The sequence below is a fragment of the Zonotrichia albicollis genome, chromosome 1, assembly GCF_047830755.1.
Source record: "Zonotrichia albicollis isolate bZonAlb1 chromosome 1, bZonAlb1.hap1, whole genome shotgun sequence".
In the NCBI taxonomy this organism is placed as follows: Eukaryota; Metazoa; Chordata; class Aves; order Passeriformes; family Passerellidae; genus Zonotrichia; species Zonotrichia albicollis.
The window spans coordinates 53353038-53377458 of record NC_133819.1 but is presented as its reverse complement, the minus strand read 5'-3'; the positions used below and the strand labels follow the sequence as shown (position 1 = coordinate 53377458).

The 24421-nt window shown below is 39.7% G+C and overlaps 1 protein-coding gene across 3 annotated transcripts in view; it reads right to left on the bottom strand.

The window, feature by feature from the left end:
• GLI3 (GLI family zinc finger 3) overlaps positions 1 to 24421 on the bottom strand; it is a 201911-nt gene that overhangs the window by 41547 nt on the left and 135943 nt on the right. For all 3 annotated transcript variants that reach the window (XM_005486993.4, XM_026793419.2, XM_014267034.3), the window contains 2 exons: positions 20407 to 20553; positions 12309 to 12510 (listed from right to left, as the gene is read on the bottom strand). In XM_005486993.4, coding sequence (XP_005487050.2) covers positions 12309 to 12510; positions 20407 to 20553 — 349 coding nt within the window. The remainder of the gene's footprint in view (positions 1 to 12308; positions 12511 to 20406; positions 20554 to 24421) is intronic.

Genomic DNA, 24421 nt, shown 5'->3' with positions numbered 1-24421 from the left:
CTCGGAATGAAATGAAAAGGTGATTGTGAGGGAACAGAGGAATAGCCAGCACAGCCAAGGGGAGTAACTCAGAAATGGAGACAATGGTTCAGCCATCAGGGCGACTTCTTAAATAGCTCAGGTATCTGCCTTCAAATAACAATTCTCTCTAGCTGTTTCTGGAGAGCTCCTCATAAGGCAAGTTGACCTGGCTGGGTTTAATGTCACTCACATGCAAGGTGTTGTCACTGGGCAGCCTGGAGGATTTTTCTGATTTGAACAGATCAGAGGGTTCTGAAGAGAACAGAAGGTGGTAGGTCTTTCTCTGCCTTTCAGAAACCATACAATAAAGTTAATGCTGAGGGCCAAAAAGAAGAAAAGTAAATCAAAACCCTCAACATTGCTGGCATGGTGTGCTCTACTGGGAAGGGAAGGCCTGGATTCCTGCCCTCCTTCCCAAAGTTTCTCACTGCACTTTCTTCAGCAACTCCTGAATACAGGATGGATGGGGAATCTCTGTAATGAAGAGCCCCATGTGATCCCCTATGTCCTCCTGGCCCTACCAAGCTCACACTGCTTCCCAGCCAGGCAGCCAGCATCAGCAGGGACGGCGGACAGCGGCACGAGGTGCCCTTGTCCAGTTTGTTCCAACAACGTCTGCTTGTAAATGTGCAGCAGTGTCACTCAGGAACCACCTAAAATTCATGCCCAAAAGCAGTAAACAAGACCTGAAAGTAGTAATTTTGAGACTCTGGAACTACTAAAACCAACAACCAGCTTTTCAAAAGCAATGAGTAGTTCCAGGGCCCTCATTTTGAGTCATGTTTATTTTAAGACAGTTTTAAGAGGCTGCATTTCAGAAAAGGAGAGCTCAAGACTTCCAAAATCCAGATGCCAGAAGAACACGTGACTCCTGCCCCAATTGTTCATATTTTCCAAAACACCAGCCACTTTCAAAAAAGCTTGGATTCACAGAAATGTAAATGAACTATGAATCTTTTCCTTCCATCTACCTATTGAGATATGAAAATTTACACCACTGGAGGGAATTTCATTTGTATTTCTCTTACAGACTTTTAAAGAAAATTGAAAAGAAGATGAAAGCATATATGGCCACTAAAAATTACATGCCAGTTATCTTTTTAGTTGCTGAGTTTTATGAGAAATAAGGGCTAGAAGAAACATGTAATATTTCTGCTTAAGCATTCAATAACTCATATACACTGACAGAGAAGTCCATCAGTGATATCATTTATCATACTGTGGGCTTCTGTGTCTCTCTGTCAGTCTGTCTGTCTGCCTCTCTTCTCCTCATCTGCAAAGTCTCAAACCCCCTTCACTGGAGGTAATGCAGGGCACTGGACTACATTGCAATTACATGAGCACATCAAATTTTAAAGAACAGACTTCAAGAAGAAAAACAGACGTTATAATCAAAACCAAACTTTGTGGCTACTTTGTGGCTACTTTCCTGCTAACAAGGTTGTCCATTTTCTGGTCACAGCTGCGGAATTTACCACAAAACATCTGTGAATTAAAGTCAGAAAAAAATCTTTCTTTCCTATACATTGCATAGGTGTGCCTAAGGAGGCAAAAATGCAGACAAGATTCCAATTTTGTGAATACTACAAGGATTGTCTCACTGTATCACAGTAATTTTCTTCTCCAAAACTCTGAAGGCACCCTCTTTGGATTATAAAATGCAAAGTTCTGCAAGATCTGATGCATGGAAATCTCGCACAAGTATCTGAGTGCTTTTCCCTTTCTGGTTCTGCCTTTGCAAGGTTTTAGGACGAGAGCTTCCCAAGCATGTTAATGAGGGAGCATTTAATGAAAGACATAGGGGAACAACTTGAAAGAGAGTAAAAAAAAAGCATTTGTGGACTTTTAGAATAGCTGCAGACATAGCCAGCAGGTTCATATGTGACTAGACAAATCCAAAGACAACAGGTCCATAAAGAAATACTGAAGGGAACAAGCAAGAGTGTATACTTTGGGGTTGCTAACCTAAAGAACACTGATGCTGGGAGAGCACAAAGAGAACAAAAGTGAACAAGCAGGAGGGTTCATGTGCTTCTTAAATAGAATCCCCTGTTTGAACCAATACAGACACACTAACTAGAGTAACACCTCTAGTTTGACCCAGTGGGATATTTCTGATTTTATTTCTGTTTTTAATTTTTTTTTCTTCATTTTTAAACTTCAGAAAGATAAATTTGTTTCTTTGGGGTATCTTTATTTATTCATATAGAATCATGTTATGTTTACCATATTAAAAGTTTGTTTCCTATCCTCTATCTTAAGTATTTCCTGTGTCAACTGAAGATCCAAGACTTGGTTATTCTACGCAGCACTCATTATCTGCCTTCCCCCTAAACTCTTTTCCTTTTTTAATAGTTGAAATTATTTCTATACCTTCTTCCTGTCCAGTCTGGAAAAACAGATAAACTCTATTTCAACTCATCTATATGGCCTCTGATCTTTTTCTTTGCTTGTCCTTGTCGTACCCCAACTGCCCAACAGCTTTTGAAATAAAACAATTCCAGGTCACTGGACAGGAACGTGGGGCATAGTGAGACACACTGTGTCCCCTAGATCATGGGGCAGGAGAGGGCTTCAGGCCTTTTGGCCTTGGAAGGGTCTTTGATGTCTGGGCGGTGCATTCACAATCCTAACATTGCTTCATGAGGGAAGGTGCAACCAGCACTGCAAGGGGACATGCAGGCCCCTCCTGACTTGTGGAAAAGCCTTGGCACTCCCTGTTTGCCCTACAGCCTCCATCACTCGTTCTTGCCATCAGGGACCTACACTAACAAGACCAAATAATACAAATCCCCAGTTCAAGAAAGAGGTAAGCGATTTGTAGGTAGACTGCCTACATGTTCAATAAAGTTGATCATCATGAACTATGATAACACCTAATTAACTTTAAAATGCACTTCTGATTGCAGCAATTGACCTACAATATATGTAATACTCATGCTCAAGTAGGTACAGATCTCATCACTTTGTCTCACTATCCCTTAGAGTTGCATGAAACCTGTGGACAAGGGAAACCAAGAAATCAGGGTTAGTAGGAAGCTACTAATGTTGGAAGAATACCCAGACTCACTGAATTCAATGATGTTTTCATCCTTTGCTTAGACCAGGCCAGGATTTCACCTTTAGTTTTTAATTTTGATTTTTGAAGTCCTTATAAATTGCTTAAGAAAGTTGTTAAGAGTCAAACAAGGACCTTTACTGTTTTACAAATGGACCCAAGTACTGTTCAGGAAAACACCCTAATAAATACTTCTGAAGTGGGACTGACTTCAGCAAGTCCTTAACTGCTGTCCTAAAGCCTGGGTCTTACAGACACAGTAATCTCAACTGAGGTAGGTCATAATACAATACTGAGGTAGGTTATACAATACAATAAGTTAACAGTGATCAAATACTGGTTTTCGCATGCTTAGATGCTTTTAAAAAAAATAAAATCTAATTTAAGAAACAGCTTCATTCATCCCATGATAAACTGCCATGTAGGAGCCTCTGTTCAAAACACAAGACATCTGTTAAGCATGGCTGGGAGCTGAGCCATGGGTGCTGAGAGGATCTGCATAAGCTGACTTCATGCATAGAAGTTGATCTAGATCTTTTGATGGAACAATGTGTATGTATGGAACAATGTGTACGCCACGAACACTGCGTACTCAGATGTGAAAAGCTGTGGACAGTCAGCATAGTTAGACCTCAGCAGAGGCGTAGAAGAAAACAAGCCAGAGAGTTCTCCTTAGACAAGGATGCAGAAGATAAGAAGCAACCATTAACAACACGTAAGAAAACCATCTCCTGTTGTCTGAGTTGGCAGAAACAGGAATTATGTATGTTCCTTGTAAACACACAGGAGGGAGTGAAAAGAAGTTTCCAACTCTGTCCTCTACTTGTCCTCAAGGCAGCAGCCAGCAAGGGTGAATGTTGACAATTGTTCAGGACACACGAGTGACAAATCTTTTGGCAGCCTTGCAGCCCTGAACAGATTTGTGAAACTCTTACTGTTTCAAGTGTCTTAGACACAACCCAAAAACCAAACAGCATTACGGGAAGAGAGACTATAAAATGCACTTCTGTTTGGAGCAATTTACCCATAATATATCTAATACTTTTTCTAAGAACAAATTGTGCTTTAAATTCAGTTCCTCTCCCTGATTTTTTTAACTGACAACACTGCACTTTGAGTAGGCAAAGTGCAGGAAAGTCTTCCTTAGTTTTTATGGCTTGCTATTTAAGTACGGGGAAAACAATACCAAACTTTGACTATGAAATCAGACATAGTGTGATCTTGAATGCACATATGAGACTTGAAATCCTTTGAACAAATATTTCAAAAATAACTAGTTTTCAAACATCCCTCAGCATTTGTAATATTGACACATAACTTAGAGAAAAGGCATCTAAATGAATTGGTAAAAAGACATATCCTGCATCTAATAAAGTAGAGCATGTATTTTACTAGGTGTTCCAGTTTTCATCAAATAATAACCATCATTGTACAATCGTATTTAATTCACATACATCAGTGCCCCCTTTTTTTCTTTTACTTTTCTATTACCAGTTTAAAATTAACAGGGTCTGTGGTTTGTACTTTCTCTTCAGCTTGCCTTATTATCTATTCTGTTTTATCTGCTAGGCTAGGTGAAATTTTTCTTCATGAATACATTGCCATATCCGGAGTAAAATGGCATAGTTTCACTGAGAGCAACGGGGCCACACTGATTAACCTTATGTGCTCAGACAGCACTGTCAGCTTTGTCCTTCTCACTGGATTATTCCTGTGAAGGAATCCTTAGGATCCTAACTGGACTTTGTATTAATGGTACCTTGCATAATTTATCTGTGCTCCCTCCATGGAAGTTCATGCCACTTCTAGCAAACATAATTTTGAATTAAATTCATGGCTAAGCACTTTCAGGCTTCTAAAACTGGTATAATTTATTACATTCAAAGTGCTAATTAGTACTTGCTTTTAGGGTCTGAAAATGAAGTAATGAAGTGCTAAACTCCAGCACACTTGTATTGGCTTGAGAACTTTCCTGGAACTAATATTGCTCTGGGTTCATTGAATGAGTTTAAACTCTTTGAGTAACACTGAACCAGTCTGGAGCAAGCTGCTTCAAATGGACTTTTAATGACAAGATCTGTGACACACAGATTTCCAGGCATGTAGACATAATCTCACTGGTATATAGGCACACCTTTACCTGTAAATGTGCATGCAATACGTGCCTGTGTAGTCTGCATTCTTTATGTTGCTCAGCTCCTTAGATTTTACGCTTTCCAAAGGCAGAATTCTTGCCATTCATGCTTCTGGTGAGAAACATCCACCACTTTCTAATGCAAGATGTAAGTGACCTCTGAAACAATCTCCCTGAATGTCACCCTCCCATAATCTACATGAGCTCTGTGCAGGAGGCCAGCTGCATGGTTATACTTTCACAGAGCCTGATAAAGATGCAACTTTCTGTAATACTGGTGAATTTCACTTTTATTCACTTTGTGCCACTTCTCTGCCATTCACACTTCTTGAAAGAAGGTATGAAATGAAGCTATTATTGCAGGATGGAGCATTATATTCCCCTCTCTAGATTACCCACAGTACCTGACTATGGAGAATAAAGCCCTGTGTTGCACATATGTGAAGGTCTAGTTATAGTAAGACCTGTTTCAGTGGGCTTACACTTGGACTGAATTTGAACCAGTCTGAACTGAAACAAAGCCTTCATTTACAACATATTGCAAGTAATTCATTAGAAAGCTTTTATTGTAAGAAAGGCTTTCAGTCAAAGTCAGTGCTGCATCTAACTTAGGCAGATCCCAATGAGTGATAATAAAACAACAAAATACCTATATTGCTGACATAATAAACAAACTCTTTATCCTACACGTCCTATCAAAACAAGCTTCTTGCAAAACATTATTTTTAATGTATTTTGTTCTACCTGTGTTATGCTAAACATGTCCTTTTAAATTTCACTAACCAGCATTTGACCATGCCCTTTTACACAGATATAATTACAGAAATATACAAACTTACAATTTACAGTCTAAAACACAAATCAAAGGTAAGAATTAAGTAGTTGGATTTAAGTAAAGGTTAGATTCAAATTCTCAGATGGGGTCTTCTGTTTCATTGTGCAATTGTCAGCAATCTGGGCATGGAGTTGAGAAATGAAAAAAATTATATCTGCATATGTGACAAAATTATTTTGAGCAGCATGGTGAAAGCTAAGTGGTTATCTTTAGAGCCCAGTGTGCTAGATGAATGAGCAATACTGATAGCAAGATGCATATCGATACTGAAATGGAGTCAGAGCTACTCATACACTGGTTCTAAATTAACTGAGACAAATGACAGGAAGCACTTGCTTGTCTCAATGCAGAATTCAATGAAGGAATGAAAATTTGATCAACATGAAGCTATGGCAAAAATATGTTAAAAAAATTGGCTGGAGAAAAAACCTGAAAAAATCATGGTGCATTTAAATTGCTGCTCCTCCGCTGGAATATTATTGCATGTAGTAGAAGGAGACTTTCAGACAGTATCAGCAGAAAAAACAATGCAAGAACTCTAAGGAGCAGACTGAAAACAACATCAGAAAGGAGAGGAATAAGAGGAGACATAATAAGAATATATAAAATATTGAATAAAGAAGGAAGATTGAGAACATGAGGGCTTCCTGTCTTATAACTGAGACATTCTGTTCAATTCAAAAACTGGATAATTTAAACCTGATACTCCTTCCTTTTTTTTTTAATTGAGTCTATAATTATACTGTTGGGCTCTCTGCTAAAGATACTTTCACTTTTCTCTGTTGATAACTTTTTACTTCATTTGGATATATCTTAAGTCTATTTTTATTTTTCTCTTTATTTTTTCTTTGTACTTGCAAAAGGAAGCTGGAAAAACTATTATCTAGTCACTCATCTCTAGCTACAATGCACTGACTCATTATACAACAATCATTCTATACAAGGAGCTTATATGAGATGAGGAAATAGTTGAGAATCCAATACCTGCTTGCAGAAACACAACTCTTGTCTTCCTCACTGATGTTAATCCATTGCTTTCTAAACTCACTCTACAAACCTGGCTATCCCTTTCTAGTGCTCTTTGTGAAAGTATCCTTGCCACCGTTCCCTGACTTCAGATCAACCCAGAGCAAAGGGACAGGAGCCAAAGCAGCCAGGGCCTGGCTGTAATTAACCACATTGTGTTAATTATTCTGATGCTATCAGGGAAGCAGGGCAGCACATGGGGGGAAAAAAAAGTGCTACTGTGTTTTCTTGGTTTCTTTCAAGGAGATCCCAAAGGGCTCTTGCGCTCACATGAAACTGAATTTTTGCAGCTTATGAGATGATAGCTAAGTTATATTCACAGTTATATCTGCCTAGACCCAAAGAAAATCTCTTGTAGTAGGTGGAATTACTGACTTAAACACCTTGAATCTGACAGGGAATTCAGATCACTTTCTGAAAACTGACTTTGTAATTTTGGTATCACAGCATTGCCGAGGGACTAGAGGTTCTAAATTTCAAATCTTATAGAACATGAAGTCCCAGCCTCCTGTGTTTATTAAAGACCAGTTAATCTTTTGTAAAGGTTTTGAATCAGTACTCTTAATATCATGGGAAGTGATTACCCCCTCTATACTCACTCTAAACCATGCTGTCTCTCAAAAAGAAGTGCTACTGAAGTGCAAAGTCTAATAATTGTCACAGGTAGCAGATATAATATTAAGTACGTCTTGACAAAGGATTAATAGCAGGGGTGCTGCACTGCAGGACTGAGGCAGGTAACCAAATGAGTAAATGTCAAATGAAGGATTATCCTCATTTGATGCTACTTCACACATTTCCTTTCTGCATAATCTCTCCCAGCTGAGACCTAAACCAGGTGTTTTCAAATGCACAAAGTAGAAGCTCTACCTGGTGTGCCAAAGCAGATCCACTATTAGCTATCAGCAGGAGTGTCATCTCCTTTTCAAGTACTCAGCCAGCAGTCAGGGCACAGCACTGACTGCCAGTGACAATGGCAAAGCACCCGCCAGGCCCAGCTCTCTGGATTGTGCTGAACTACTACTAGTATTTATTATTCAATCTACCCATGTCAAAGACCAGAGCCCTCCTGTGCTTGGCTTTGTACAAACAGAGACCAAAATGTGGCTCTTTTCACCTCATTTCATCCTCAGCATCCCACAGTACTCATACAGAGGATCCAATGCTGAAAAGCTGTGTGAAGCACAGGATGTAATCTTTTGGCCTCTTTTTTTAGCCAATGCAAAGACACTTTGGAGACACTTTCTAAACACAAGTAGTACCTTTACAAAAATGGGTGTGAAACGGCATTGAGCCCACAAAATTAAACCTGCCCAAATCTTTATGTGCTGACTCATCAGCTTTTAGTTAGTTGACAGCACACCCCTTTTCCCCTCTGCATGATTCTTAACTCATTCAGTCCACAAGACACACAGTAGCCTTCAGCAAGAGGCCCTCTGGTACTTTTCTTCTCTGTGCCCAGAGTAATGCCCACAGACCTTCCTTCCCTTGTATTTAAACCATCAGTGAATAAATCATTACTTACACCCTCCTGAGCTTCTCCACTGTGCTCATCACTGTATAATCTAATTGCTTCACAAAACATTAATGCTTTCAACCTCCCTCTGAGGTGAAGGGGAAGGATTCATTTTGAACAGGAACATGAATCAAAGAAAGATGGAGGCAGAAAGTGTCACTCATTGGGGTTGCCCAATTTCAGTCAAGAAGATCTGGGCTAGTTAACATGACACAGTATACAAAATGTTCAAAACAGCTGTCAGCATCTTCAAATCATGGCTGTGAGCAATTTGACTCCTCTGCAAAATTAAGAGTGGTAGGCTGGGACTCCAGAAGACAAACTGAGCCTGATGGTCACTCCTGACTAGTTTACTTAGCCCAGCATCAGTCAGGAATCGTGCTGCAAGAGCACAGTCTGCCCTCCAGGCAGCAACCAGGTACGAGGCTCCCTCCTCTTTTAGGCTGCCTGGGACAGTGAGGCAGTGTCCTGTGGCTCTCACTGATCCACAGAGGATGCCTAGCTGTTCAGGCTGCGCACTGAAGAAGACAGGGGTCCTACAAACACTGTGCAACCCTGAAGTTAAAGATGGTATCAGAGCACAATCACAAGGGGGCAGTACCTTCATTCTCTGAATGAGCGGCTTCTGCCTGCTTTATTTTGCAGCCTTTCCCCTCTCCCGCTGCAAGTCTATGCTGTGTTATAGAAAGGTATTTTGTGCCAACTTGCTTAGCCTGTACAGTTTCTGGGCTGACTCCTGTCTCCTCTAAAGACTGCTTTCTGTTTCACAAAACTGTTATGGCTAGACAGACAGCTGAGCCTTCACAGGCTTCCCAAGGAAGCACCAGAGCTGCAGCTGCAGGGAAAGGTCCTCCTTCCTATCTGTGGGCCCTGGATTGGAACAGGCTGAGTGCTTAGTTTATTTAACACATGCTAATAGAAACCTCTTAAGGACTTATCACTTGGCTAAATGGGACAATTTCTCAAAAACAGCAGAGATCACATCTGTACCATCCAGGCAACATTCCTGGCAAAGTTCAGCTTCCCAGTAAAAAGGCAATCGTTCTTCTAGCTTGAAAAGAAAAATCTCTTCTTCCCCAACTTCATTTGGATAAATTAACAACCTTGCTGATGGTTTTTGGAAATATTCAGCATTAGATAGGTATTTACCATGAAAACTGATGCCAAGTGTAAACTATTTGGACTAAGTTAAAAAAGGTAGGAAACAACATCAAGAAGTAGAAAGACTATGTAGTGTTAAGTATAGTTAATCCTACTGATACTATGGAAAACAGAAATCCTTCCTGTCTTGCAATTCCATCTAGTGCCTTGCTGAATTGTACCATTTTCTTGCAGCAACTCTGATGACATTAACCTGCAAGTTTCCAGAAGCTGGCATTTTAAACCAGGAAATGTCGTTTTTTTTCTAGACTTTGGTCAGGGTTGCTGACAGGATTTTAAATGGGATGAACCTATGGTTTTATTCAATACAACAGTTCTTGTGTTGAATGCATTATTTGCAAGACAGTGAATATTAAATTAGGTTTTGCTGACAGTCCTGTTGGCATTTAGTCTTGGAATTTATTAAGGCAATGAAATGTGGTTTGGGTTTAATACCTTACATCACTGTTTATTTTGGTTTATATAGACAGGTTCACACAGGAGAAGTTAAAGGGCACCAACAGAGGTGAGTTGCAAAGCAGGAAGAAGAGCTCTCCCTTTCCTTCCTTTCAACTGAGAAGAATGGAAGTGTACATTTCCAGCTCTGCATGATGAATGGACATACTCTTATCAAAATAAAAAAAAAAATCTTAATTCAAAATCATGTGAAATTTTGTATTATGCATTCCTGGGAAGTACGACCAGGAATGGCTGAAAGTTTTGCTCAACCACAGGTTGAGTCACACAAGCATTGCTTTCTTCAGTGACACCAGTTCACAAGACTCACTTTGAACACTCCCTAGCATCCTTACTCAGTCTTTGCCCACAACTCCCTCCAGTTCCACAACTGTTTTCACCAAAGCTATTCATCTGACTCCAGCCTTGCTTTGGAAGAGTAAAAGGAGAGAAAACTCACTCCACTGTAGAGACTATGTCAACTTTCATGCACTATTTGCTTTACCAAAGCTACAAGCTATGGGAGAGGAGTTTAGTTATTAAGTGCTATCCCATCCCAATGACAGTGCAGATAGCACAGCTCCACACAGTTCCATGTATCTGACATATGTGGTCCAACTGCTGCCAGCATTGACATAAACATTCCTCACTAAGGAGCTTCACAGCTGGCACCATGGCTCCACTGACTGCCAAGCTGCATTGAGAGCAACACCTGTACCTGTGAGATACCACACAGCTACTCAAGGACAGAGCTATGAAGCACAAGTATTTAAAAGTGCTTAAAAAGGAAAACAGCACTTACACTAATGCCAATATTTGCAGTGCTGTCACTCTCAGAGTTTGTCAGGCTCATGGTTTCGAACACACCAGCTGTGTGCCCCATCTTCTACAGGAGTGAAACCCCCCCACAGCCCATTTTTGAAGCTGTAAATGTGTCATTTTTGCCACAGAGGTGTTTCATGGATTTCACAGAATATTCTGAGTTGGATGGGACCCGCAAGGCTCATCAAATCTGACTTTTTAAGTGAATGGCCCATACAGGGGGTCAAACCATGACCTTGGTAATGTTTTGAACCTTGCCTAAAATGGGTGCCCCATCTCAAGAAACTGCTGCAGGGACTTGCTCCTTTGCTTCATTGAAAATTGAAGGTGGAAGCTGCTGCTAAGCCAGGGCCCAAAAGCACTCTTTGAGGGTTATAAATGCAAGCCCAGCATTTTCTGACACTTTGGAGAGGTGGGGAATATTGTTTTAGAATATCAAAGGAGCTTTTTTCATTTAACATATAGCCATGTCACAATTACAAAAATGTTCTGCAGTTGCATCTCCATTTTTCCTTGTGCAGTTCTTAATTTTCTTCCACTCCCTTTTTTCTTTTTACATTATTCCTTTAGTTCCCTCTCCTTTGTGTCCTATTTGCTTCCCTTTTCTGCACAACTTCTGTCCATCTCTTCATTTGTTACTCTGCTATTCTGCATCCAGAACACCCATTCCTGACTGTTTTCTTGCACACACAAGTGAAACAGCCAAGTGAAAATCACAGCATTTCTGATGACAGTACTTCCTTGTACCAAAAAAAAAAAAAAAAAAATTAGCCAAAGAATGTCAAATCTTTCAAGACATGAAAACATGAAAAAAAAAAAACTGAACACCCGAAAGTTACAGCCAAACATTTGGATTGAACAGTACCACATTTCTCTTTCTTACTTTCTGATGATTGTAATGTAGGAACATTTCACTGTCCATCATATCTATGGGCAGAAGAACCCAAGCGACTTAAGTCACAAACCTATCCTAGAGTTTCTTCTCTGAAAACAGATTACTGGACACACAAACACACACTGTTCCTGCTGGTCAGACAAAGTATTACCTGCACTGGAAAACAAGAGGCCAAAAAGTTCCTTGTGGTTACCTTTCTGAGTAAGAAAAAATTTTTTATACTTTAAATTAAGCTCCAATTAACATACATTATAGAAACTGCAAAATGCACATATTCACAAAAAAAAAAAAACCAAAACCAAAAAACCACAAGTAAAATAAAGATATGAGTATATGTTCACATTTGTATGTGTGTGTGATACATAAATGAGAATATACAATTCAGGTAGCAAATGCAATTCTTACCTTATTGCACTTGCAGACAAGTGGCCATAAGAACCACTGGCTGACGAACTGCTACGAGAATTATTGAGAATGGTGACCAAGGAATTTGGAGAGGTCCGAATCATGGTCTGAAGGTCAAAGCTGTGGTCAGACAGGGGGGAAATGGACAACGTGCGCTTCCGGCTCGGTCTGGCCGACAGCCTCGGGCTGGGGAACCTGGCACCTGGTATGGAAACACAAACAATTATCCACAAGGACTTCACTGGATTTATTTGTTATCAATGATGGGTAGAGGGAGACACCAGCACACTGTGACAAGCCCGCTCTCTTCATTTGTGATCTACTGGCCACGATTGAGGAAAATTAGGAAGAAAAATCTTTCTTCCTATGGCTTACCTCAGGGGAGCTCTGTTTATTAATGTGCAAGCAAAATGATAAATGGCTAAACAAAAGGAAAAGACTTTTATGAGTTATCCCTCTCATTTCTGGTGATTTATGAATCTGATGGCTTCTTAGACATTCACATCATTAATTCAACCATGAGCAATGAGACAGTGGTTCAGATCTGGGATACCAGCGAGCCCAAACCCACAACACTTTAATACATACAGCCAAACCTACACATGTCAAATAGAGTACAGAAATGAAGAAGCAGCTTTCCCTTTGTTGACTGTAATTCTTCCAGGTGGATACTGGATGCAAAACTAAAAATCAGGACTAAAACAAACACTAAAAGGGCCAACTCCATCAGCAGAATTCAGATTGACATTCAGAGCATTAAAATGAGAAATAGTAGGCTTTATTTGAATTTGTCCAAGATCCCATGATATTCTTTTGTTGGGGTGTACAGGGGCCTACAACTGCTAAATTTCTTTAAAACTGGAGACTAGACTTTTCAAAGCAGCAAAGTGAAGGCAAACATACAGATACCACTTAAATAAATACACATTGCATTTCTAAATTTTTATGCCCTGTTCTGAAAATCTCTGCCTCTTCTGATCTATTTCACCATATCATCCCAACTCTCTGCAGTCCTGACAGAATATATATCACCTTAAATTTATTCCCTTTATTTAATTATTTTCTATCTTGTTTGAAAGTAAGGAGAGAATTAGCTTCCCCACTGCACACTGAACAATTTCCTTTAACAGTACTGCTGCTTCTAGCTTTTTAATCCCTTTAACCTGTAGTAAAGGACTGAATCCTAATGATCATGACAGCCAGGGTCATGCAGGTCTTGGGTTTGATGCCTACTTTACAGCTACTTCTCCTGGAGTCCCTGACATTCTCTGTAACTTGCTAATAATTCACAGTTGGCCACAAGCATCCAGTATAGGTCTGACATTCTTAAAATCTTTGTGTCCAGGATTTTTTTTTTTGCAGGGTATTTAAGCTTACATGTCTAAAAATAACCAGGAGAAGAACCCAAATGACTCTAATTAGACTCATCTCAAGATCAGACCTTGATAGAATCTATTAGTATGCTTTCTCACACACCTGAGTGAGTTTCCCTTTTTTTGTGCATGCTAGCCAAGATTTTAATACAGTATTGGGGCTGCCATGTTATTGCTGTTGTGGCCGTGTAATCAGACCTCCATTTATAATCTTATCCTCTTTGGCATCTGGGTAGTACAGAGTTTTGTTCCTTCCTGCTCTGTCTCCAGAAAAAGCCTTAGCTCATACAGCTCCAGTCTATCAATAAATATTCATCATTTAAAATTTAGGTATAGCCATTTATTTATTTGTAAAACCTACCACATGCTATTTTTTAAAATCTGTTTTATCTCCTTTTTAGGAGCTTGCTCTTGTACTGTGTTTGATATTTTATAAGTGCTGTGCATCATGTCTTTCAAAGGCAGAGATCTTTTACTTGTGCTAAAGTAAGAAACAACAATGATCAGCAGCTATAAGAAACTGCAATATATCTAACAAGGAAATACAACATACATATCATGGTAAAACAAAAATAGTAGTAATTTGCACTTGCATCTTTAATCCACAGTTTTTCTCTGCTGACTGTTCAGCTGGAATGAATTAAAACAATGCCTCTGAAGTTAGTGCTTGTAATGTAATTTACCCCAGATGAGGATACAATTCAAGTGCTTTATCATGGTTTTAGAAAGGCATAGCTAAGTACAGACATTATACTCCCTGCAGTGCCCTGCACATTCTCAAAAACTGCTGTGACTTCCCTCCTCCTCACCCTTTCTGGACTGAACCAGTCTCCTTTCCCCCTTGTCTGAGTCATGCTATGGCTCTTGCATGTGTGCCCACTGCTTGCTACACCCTCGCCTTGCCTGCCAGCTGCTGCCAGGGCATCCCTGTGTCCACTCTGGATGCACCACATCTGTGCCAGGGATGGAGAAGGACACCCCTTACAGCTGCCAGGGGCAGCACCAGGGCTGGAGCCACACACACAGCAGTCTCAGGCTTCCTCTGCTCCTGCAGGCTGCACCTCTTTCAGGCCCCATCTAGCTCTGGGAATTCAGCAGCCCCCTCCATGTACCTGGGACAGGAACAATCTCCTAAGGGAGATTTTGCAGGATCCTGCAAAAAGGGAACATTTCTGCTTCAGCCAGGCAAGAGTTCTACTGAGTCTGACCACAGGAGACAGGGAGTCAATTCAAGGGGGGCCATGACTTCTAAAACTGAAACTACAATTGAATGGAATTACTGGTTTGCCCTATCTTTGTGGTTTAATTAGGTCTCACACGCCTAAAAAGTCTTAAGCATGAGCTGGCCACTCATTCCAGGACATTTGCTTAACAATTCATTTAGCATAACATGAATTTGTTAGTATGCTACTATAAAAAGGAATATGTCACAATTTGTCAGTGTCTCTGAATACTAAACCAAACTTTCCAGCCTAGCCCAGCTTTTATCTTAAAAACAAACACCTCAATATTTATTTACCAATTTGAGATGTTCATCTGCTCACATTGCTCTCCCATCAAAGTATTACATTCCCTATTCAATAATGCTTTAAAATCAGAAAATGAAGGAGCACTGATTCACTAAAAATCCATTTACCTTTGTGGAAATGCTGATAGAAAAACATCAGCTTTGGCAAGGCATGCAAATGGAAGCTGACAGTGAAGATTTGCTTAAAAATGTCACCCTTTTAGAGTAGACATTATAGAAATAAAAAGTCAGTTGTAGACAGTAAAGACTTGAGTGTGCCAACAAAAAATCCAGCAGGTGTCAGAAGAAAAGATCTTATTCTGAGGTGGAGATCAATTCTAAAATAACAGATATCTATCTTCATCATAAATTTCAAAAATGGAATATGCCATCCAGCAAATTTGCCCATGAATTTGATTTCTGAGTTGAAGTTTTTAGCATTGCTTAATCATTTATAAGGCAATCTTCAGACATGTATCATTTATTTCCTCCCTTTAAATCAAACTTCGTCAAACCCTTTTTATTCCCTTCCTTCCCTTTAAATCAAACTTCTTTGAACATGTCTCAGGCACTAGTTTTTATTGAAGGCTGTGAACATGGGACATTTAGGGGGAGTGGGTTTAAAGTCAAATCAATCTTTCTTTCTTTCTTTCTTTCTTTCTTTCTTTCTTTCTTTCTTTCTTTCTTTCTTTCTTTCTTTCTTTCTTTTCTTTCTTTCTTTCTTTCTTTCTTTCTTTCTTTCTTTTCTTTCTTTCTTTCTTTCTTTCTTTCTTTCTTTCTTTCTTTCTTTCTTTCTTTCTTTCTTTCTTTCTTTCTTTCTTTCTTTTCCTTCTGCCTTCCATTACAGACATATAAAAACTTTGTTTTCACTTTCATAAAGTTTATAATAAATTTTGTCTTAGTTTTCAAAATGATAAATCTGTCATCAGGATGAGAGAAGAAGGAATGACTTTGATACTACACCCTCATTCTCCAACTGTGGTTTGACAAAGAGAAACCAAATCCAGTCCAAAGCTTCTCACTCTGGCTTAACTCTCCGGGCTGCTGTTTTGGTCTGGCTGAGATGATGTTCATTTTTCCCACTGCAGCCCTCACAGGGCTGTGCTTTGCAGTGGTAGCTGGAAAGAAGTTTTGGCTGCTGCTGAGCAGTGCTGGCACAGCCCTATCTGCCAACACTCTCCCCATGAGCAGGCTGGAAGTGGGCAAGATCCTGGGAGGGGACACAAGCAGGCCTGCTGACCCAAACTGGCCAAAGGGATATTCCACACCATGTGATGTCAGCTCAGACACAAAGGCTAAGAAAAGGAGGGGCTGAGGGAGCATTCATTAATTACAACGTTTGCCTTCCAGAGCAACCCCTCCATGGGCTGGAGCCCTGCTTCCCAGGAAGTGGATGGACATTCTTGCTGGTGGGAAGTAGAAAATAAAAATTTTTGTTTTCTCTTTGCTTCTGCACATGCAATCTTTTGCTTTTGCCTTATCTCTGCCTACATGTTGTTTTCCATCTATTTTTCTCTCCCACATCCAGCTGAGAAGAGGGACTGATAGAGCAGTTTGGGGGACATCTGGCATCCAGCCAAGGTCAATGCACCACAGCTCTTTAGGTCAGCTGGGTCAGAGTCTCTAATGCCAAAAGGAGTAGGTCATTATCAAATACCTTTAAAAACGAGAAAGCTCCTATTCTGAGTGAGGATAGACAAAAGTAAATCTGAGTGAGGATATTATTAATTTGGAATCTCGAAACTTCAGGGAACATGCTTGTGTTCCACTGAACTTCATTTAAGAGAGTAGAACACATTCCCCAAGTGAAAAATGCACCTATCAACCCAAATTAAAGTTGTTATAGTGCTTAAAGACAGTTTTGGCATTCAACATCTCTACAGCCACAATTTCAGTTGTTGCTACTGTGGTGATGTCAGTGACTTCCACATCTACTATGCCCCTTTTTTGATGCTACAGTTAAAGGTAACAGATAAATCTGAATTTTTTAGAACACGAAGGAAGATGGTAAGACTTGCTCAGGGTCTCCAAAACTGAAGGAGTTTTGGCTACCAAAACTGAAGGAAGGCTTTATAGCAGCAGAAAAATTTAGTCCAGTTTTCATGCCACTCAGGGCAGGAGGAAGAAGAATTACAATGAAGCAAGCATAATCTTGATTTTATTCTTCTGTAATGTATTAGATGGTTCATGGACAGTGAAGTTCAGAGCTTCCAGAAGTCTACTGCTCCTTGGATTAACAATTCTCCCAGTCTTATAATCCCCATCTGAAATCAGTGTTCCAGCACCACAGAGCAAAACAGAAGACCCCAAACTGCACATACTGTATGTAACACACTCTGGAAGTCAGCATGTGCTGGTGTTGGAATTGTTATTTGCACTACAGGAGAGGGTAGAGATTCCAAATTTCTGTGCTAGAGGCTGTATAAGCCCACAATTAGGAGACAGACTTGCTTCACAAAAGAAGAACAATGTCTTGCTTGTATCTATTCGGTTGCTGTGTGGGATAAATGAGCAGCAGCCTTTCAGTCAGTTGAGTCAACTTGATCAGAATTTGATAGCAGATAATGAGGGAAACTACTCATGTGTCTTCTGCTCCCTTTGACAAGACTGGGCAAAGGCAAAAGACTACTTTTAAGATCACCACACAAATCTTTAAGAAGAAAGATCCAAACAAATGGCACTGCTTCCCATTGATCGCTGTACTTTGTTATTAAATGCATACACAGGCATTCTTATTGGGGATTTTTATGAAGTCTTAATATCAGCTTCCTGCTAATTGTTTTGTTCTTGTTTCTAATCTAAAAATCTGACAAAGAAGAAAGGGGTTTTCTTTAGCATGATGAATGATAGGACATTCAGATTCCTACTTAATGACAATTAATTTACTGTATACCCATGCAAGTTAAGATAGTTTTAATTAGTTTTTACAAAGTAAAAGGGTAACTTCATACTCTATTTAGATAAAAGCAGCTATTGCCTGACTAAACACATTCTCATCAAATACAGAAGGTGAGCTGAGTGACCTTACTAGGATTCACTCTTATTTTAATTCTCTATTTACTGTTTAAAAATAACCCATTTGCATAATAGTGCAGTTTTTGTCTCTAACTCTGAAAAAATGCCTAATTGAAAAGTTGCTGGTATAATTAATCTCAAATGTGTGATCTTAATTTTTAAAAACAAACACAAAACAAATTAAAGTGTGCATTTCAAATCTATCTTAGTCAACAAACACAAAACAAATTAAAGTGTGCATTTCAAATCTATCTTAGTCAGAGCTGGTGAACACAAATATCCTTATTAAAGATGGTGTTTAGGCACCTTTTATGAATGGGATGAAATTATGGGCAAAGGTCAAAACATTTCCTGTTAAGTAAGAAGTGGAAACATTCTTGGGATGCAAAATATGGAATTCTATGTAGATCACAACATATACAATCTCTACTAACACATGAAGATCCTTCTGCAAATGCCATTATTTGTATGAGTACTGCAAAGTCTTCTGGTTTTTTCAAGTCTTCTGGTGTATATATATGTATCTACCTTTCTAAAGGCTGAATAAACCCATTAGATCAAATCTGCATCCAAGAATGTGGTTTGGTACTGCTACTTACGTGCATTCAGACACATTCTCTCACAGTAGGAACCAAACCCCTTGAAAATTTAAAATATCCTTGCTCATTGCAAGTGAAGTTTGAATAGATGACCTTTAAAGTTCCCTTGCAACCCAAACTATTCTAGGATTCTATGATCCTTTTCAAGGAAGATGTGCCCATTCATGCAAGCTGGGGATTTGTCCTTGCAGCTGGAATGCAGCAGCAAATGTACATCACCTGAACCACGTGTAACAGCGTTTCCATTCCGCAAGCTATTATCAATAGGCATTCAGTGCTTTAGCAGTGTGCCTCATCTTTCCCTATCTCTCTCAGAATCCAAATCAGGAAGTATCATATTCTTAAGCTTTCAAGTACCAAGTCTGCACATTAATTTCTGGTTTAAGTCCAAACTACTTTTGTGAGTTTATTGTGTTTCTGCAGTGTGCTCAAGGTATGTTACTGTGAATTCTTTATGCATGTTACTGGTGTGGTGAGACTGATAATAGAAAATTAATTTTAAAAATCCTTCATTAGAAGGAAACAGAATGAAAAAAATCTTTCCTGCATAGTTTCACAACTATCTGTCTTGCCTAACTCTTATAAAAATTATTGGTCAGTCAAGTACTTCACACTCCAAAGCATGTGTTCTGCAGGGCTAGCTATATATATTCCTATATTCCTGTGCCTTCCAGAGGGAAACCTGCCAACACCCACGCTCCTTGAGATCACCAACCATGGTGTGCAGCCAACAGCAGGAAGAAGAAATCACATGTAAACAAAAAGTTTAAAATTGTACAGGAAAATAAGATTGCCTAACATTATTGTATTGGTCTGTACTACCAAGCAAATGTCAACACCACCACCTTTTCTTGCCACCATTTTTTACTGCCCCCATCAGAAGGAACAGAGTACATCCTGAAAAGCATGTAAGCATCTATGACTTGAGGGGAATGCTCTGCATAATCCCTTCTGGTTGATCAAAAGAAGCAGTAGCAAGCAGTTTGCAATGGGGGCCTCTCTTTTCCTCCTTCAACAGAGAAACAGAGATAGATCAGAGGGCTGAAAGATACTGAGTGGATAAAGAAGGCTCTTAATATTATGGAAATGTTATGGAAAACTAAGTTGAGATCCTTAAGAATTCAGCAAACTGCTTCACTTTACAAGTGGTCACTGGTCTATTGGTCTGTGATACACAAGTTTTAAGTGCAGCTAGCACACTCTGAAAGGTGCAGGGCATGCTCTCCAAACAGAAAAACAGATGTAAACCTTCTGTTAACAGAGAGCTCATCAGGGAAATACTCAGCCCAACTATGCAAGTGACTTACTGATTGCAAATAGAAAAGGACATTTTCAAAAGCACTCAAGCCCTGCTAGAAATAAAATTTATAACCAGTTTTCAGGAGCAGTCCTGCTCCTCTCCCTACTTTCTTTCAAAGTTTACTTTCAGGCTTGACATAACCCTTGTGCCTTTGGCAATCAATTCTCTGGCCCTCCAGCCTCATGAGGAGGCTTGTGTCGACTCCCACTTCTCTATCAGCACGGAGGCCTTTTGGGTCAGGCCACGAACAGCCCACGTGGCTCCCTTTGCAGGACCGTCCATATTTCTAGAAAATACCACTCACTGTCCATGGCATGCAGATATTCCATATGCAGAGCCCCGGCTCCCGCAGTGGCAGCTGAAGGAATGATGTCTGCGTATGGGCTGCGCTGGCCTGCCAACAGAGCCATCTGATGATAATATTCAGCTGGGCTGACGCCAGCGTGTGGAGCTAAAAGAAACAACATAAAAGTACCGTTAATGACATAAGATAAACAAGAAGGAAAGTTTTATCACATTGCCGGTTTCTCTGGCCATTAAAACAGCTTGTTTATTTTTTAACGTAATGCAATGTCTGCACTATGACACCACTGGTCAATATATTTCAAGCAATGGTACTGTAAAGACGCCATTCAAAAAAACAGCAAGGCCTAAAATATTAATGATCTTGGTGATCTCATATTTTTGTATTTATTATTAAGTGACTCAAAAAGTGACAGGCTGACAGCAGTGGAAACTAGTATGATTTATTTAGTGACATAAAAAAGCAGGAAAACCTTCCTAGCATTTTATTCACATTTACCTCATCCCTGGTTCAAAGGAATCTGTCTCTAAGGTAACAGGGCAGCTGAACTTCCATAAGCATTCAGGTATCTGGAGTCTCTACTGAGGGGCCTAGAAGATTCTCCCTCACCATGTCCCTCTGCGTCTATGCTTAGGAGCAAACAGGGATAAAGCATAATTCCAGGACAAATAATAGCTGTCCATGAACAACACAGGGTCAGTTTTTTAGGAGGACAGACTGAAGTCAATAAATGCAACCATCCCATCCTTCAAAGTTCATGTATAAATATACTTGACACACAAGCCTATTTGCAGGGTTAAAACCACAGATAGAATAGACTCTACATCCCATCAGTGAGGTTATTGTGATGCAGTCCTCTGATAATGACTTGTATTAGCTGTTCTCTCATTTAAAAATAACATGAAAGTTTCCTGTTCCCCTCCAATTTTCAAGCAGGTTGTCAACTAATGGGAAACCCTGGACAAATACAAAAAGTTGACAGCACTCTAAGATCATCTCCTCTCAGCAGGCTTCAGGTGCTACTGAAGGTAGAGGGTCATTTCATGAGTTTGTGTAAGATGTACTCATAAAATAAGCCGGGCTCCCTCTCCTTGACCCTGAACCTGACCTGCCATGAAACTTGAGATTAACCAGAGCCCTTCTCTCTGGTCTCTCCCTGTCCCACTTGCAAAACAGTTTACAGTCCGGTCACCACAAGATGGTATGCAAGCTTGTCTAAAACACTTAGGGTTCCTTAGGTTAATGGGCTGCACCCCAACCTGGTACACCAGATTATTTTTATACTCTTTCATACCATTCAATGAGATTTTTCTTTCATCTCAGCAGCTGAATCTTGAATGAAAACAAAATGTTGGGCTGAAATTCTCTGAATATTGTTACCTACACAAAGCTAAAGATAATTTATATTTTCATTAGAAAAATCAGATCCTAAATGCAAACCTTATAAACAAAGAATCAAGATTTACACTTTTAATGTTCTTTTGAACATAAACAAGGCATTGGAATTTGGAGAAAAGTTAATTCAGCAACAGATTGCTGAAGTGTATAGTCTGCCTTTATTACTATCAAATAAAATGAAAGAATGCGCTTTTGATGTTAAAATGTTAAATATAACATATAAGAAAGGGTGATGAAAAATAGATGTATGTCAAACATACATCTATGCATGGCATAAAAATGAGCTGAAATAGAATAAAAGTTGTTGGGTTTTTTTTCCAAATTACAAAAGTTGTTGGTATTTTTTCCAAATTACGAATTGATTTCACAATTAATTACAATCTTTCCACTTTCTGTGAAATGGTAAAGAAATTAATCAGACCAAATTTTAAGAGATGTGTAACTCACACTGAATCACTGATTTTAAAGTTTTACAGTAGTAGGCAACCATGGTATATTTCCAGACAGACTGAAAATACTTCCTGAGCTTTCTGACATAAGTGTCTGGGTTAACTAACAGTAACATTGGCTGCAAACTTTGAAATTAACTGCTGCAAAAAACGTAGTGAACACATAATTACTAAATGTTCCATATGCCAAGAAATGTTCTGGTGCTCTTAAAAGATTATTCTTTACTGCCCTCCCTCAAACATAAAAAATTAGCCTAGTGAATGATGTATTGCATCAAGGGCAAATGAAGGGTAAATGGGAAGACCCACAGCCCTGAACTTTTTCCTGTTTATTCCCAGGTAGCTTCAGCTTTGTTCCCATTTTTCTCTAAGTGGAGGCATTTGCTCCCGCACAGTAGGCACAGCTGAGCTCCATTTGAGCACTTTCCTCTACACAGACCAACTCCATCCTTACCCCTGCTCCAAATCCTCTGAGAAGTCCTCAGCTACCCCTGACCCACCAAATCTGCTGGCTAAGGACAAGTGACAAGAGTTATGTTCCAGATTGTTCTGGCTCCTGGCCATCCTCAGATCTGTGAGCTGACAGACTGAGCCCAACAGTACATTGATCTAATTATCTAACTGTCCTAAAGCAATTAGGCAGCAACAGAAATCTCACTATGGCTTTCAGAAGAGCAATAACAACTTCCAAGGTTTCATAGTTCAAATGCTATATTTCTTAAGCCTTGGTGTCCTTTATGTTATCACTACCTTATGTGCATGTACCCCTTTAAACCACAGGAGTGTTTCATCTGCATTCTAGACGTGATCAAGCCATGATTTAGATTCTCTGATCCCAGGAACTCACATCTGGAAAAAGGCATTTTATTGTATACCTGATTGATCATACAACAGACTATGGATTCCAGGGAACAAACCTGCAGCTTTTCAACAGCATGCTGTTTGATTGAGATATCTTCAATGCCTCAATCAAGTTACTGTATTTTCATTGGATGCTGCCAACACCAGGGCTGTGGCAACTGATCAGAGATGAGCTGTGAGCCTACAGGAAGTTTAGTAACAGGTATTTGTTTAAAACCTGAAGAGAGATGCTTAAGCTAGTCAATTTAGCATGTACTTATGGCAGATTAAGGCAGTGTATACAGTCAGCAATCAAAACTCAGGGGATGAGCATTAAGAGAGAGTGTACTCAGCTGTACTGTCCACACCTGAGTGTCTCAAGCCCTCTGAAAGCCTGGGGAATCCACTGAAAGCCTGGGGAATCCAAGCTACATAGGCTGGTGGGAGAAATCTGTCTTTCTGAGGTGGAGTTGAGGCAGGGTATTTCACAGACCTGAACTGACACCAAACACCTGCACTGCAGACAGATGAACCCTAGCACCATCATAATCATGACAGAGCTCCAGACTCAGATGCTAACATGCCAAGTGTCCATTTGCTGGGGAACTGAATAGTTCCTTGGGGCTTCACTACCTACAACTCACTGGACTACAATGGCAGAACAACCAGAAAGATCACACATTTCTATACTGTACACATCTACATTTAGGTGCCAGAATCTGAAACCAAATTCTACCCTGTGACATCTCTGGGTGTTTCTGGAGCATCAGTTGGGTGCTGGCTCAGAGAACACTAAGTGCCTTCATTTTTTGCAAGTGAATCCAGTGTGGTACACCTGAGACCAAGACTGTATACAGCTTAATGTCATAGGTGGTGATAGGTCATTCACACCTTCCTTTATGTGCCACTGGAACATAGCTTAAGCATAAATGAAATTCTGCAGGAATGGGACCTGAAGAGTATTGAAGATAGCAAGTTATTCGGCACATTAGCTCCTGTGAAAAAGCCCAGATGTACACTACAAGAGTTTTCCCAATATATGCCATTACTTTATAGCTCTGTCATTTTTGTCCTGTATCTGAAGCTCCAAAGCTCCTGAAGTTAAAACTTGCCTTTCAGACAATTCAATTTTTTTTTCTTAAAAGTGTTTTTTTCTAAAAAAATACTTCTGCTAAAACAAAAAGGGTAGAATCAGGAAGAATTAATGCAACATCCAAAGTGCTGCTAAGAAAGCCCTATGTGCATGCCATATACCTTGACTGACAATAGGTCATTAAAATTTATTCTCATAAGAATATGTGCCCATAACTAATGGATTAACTGTAAAG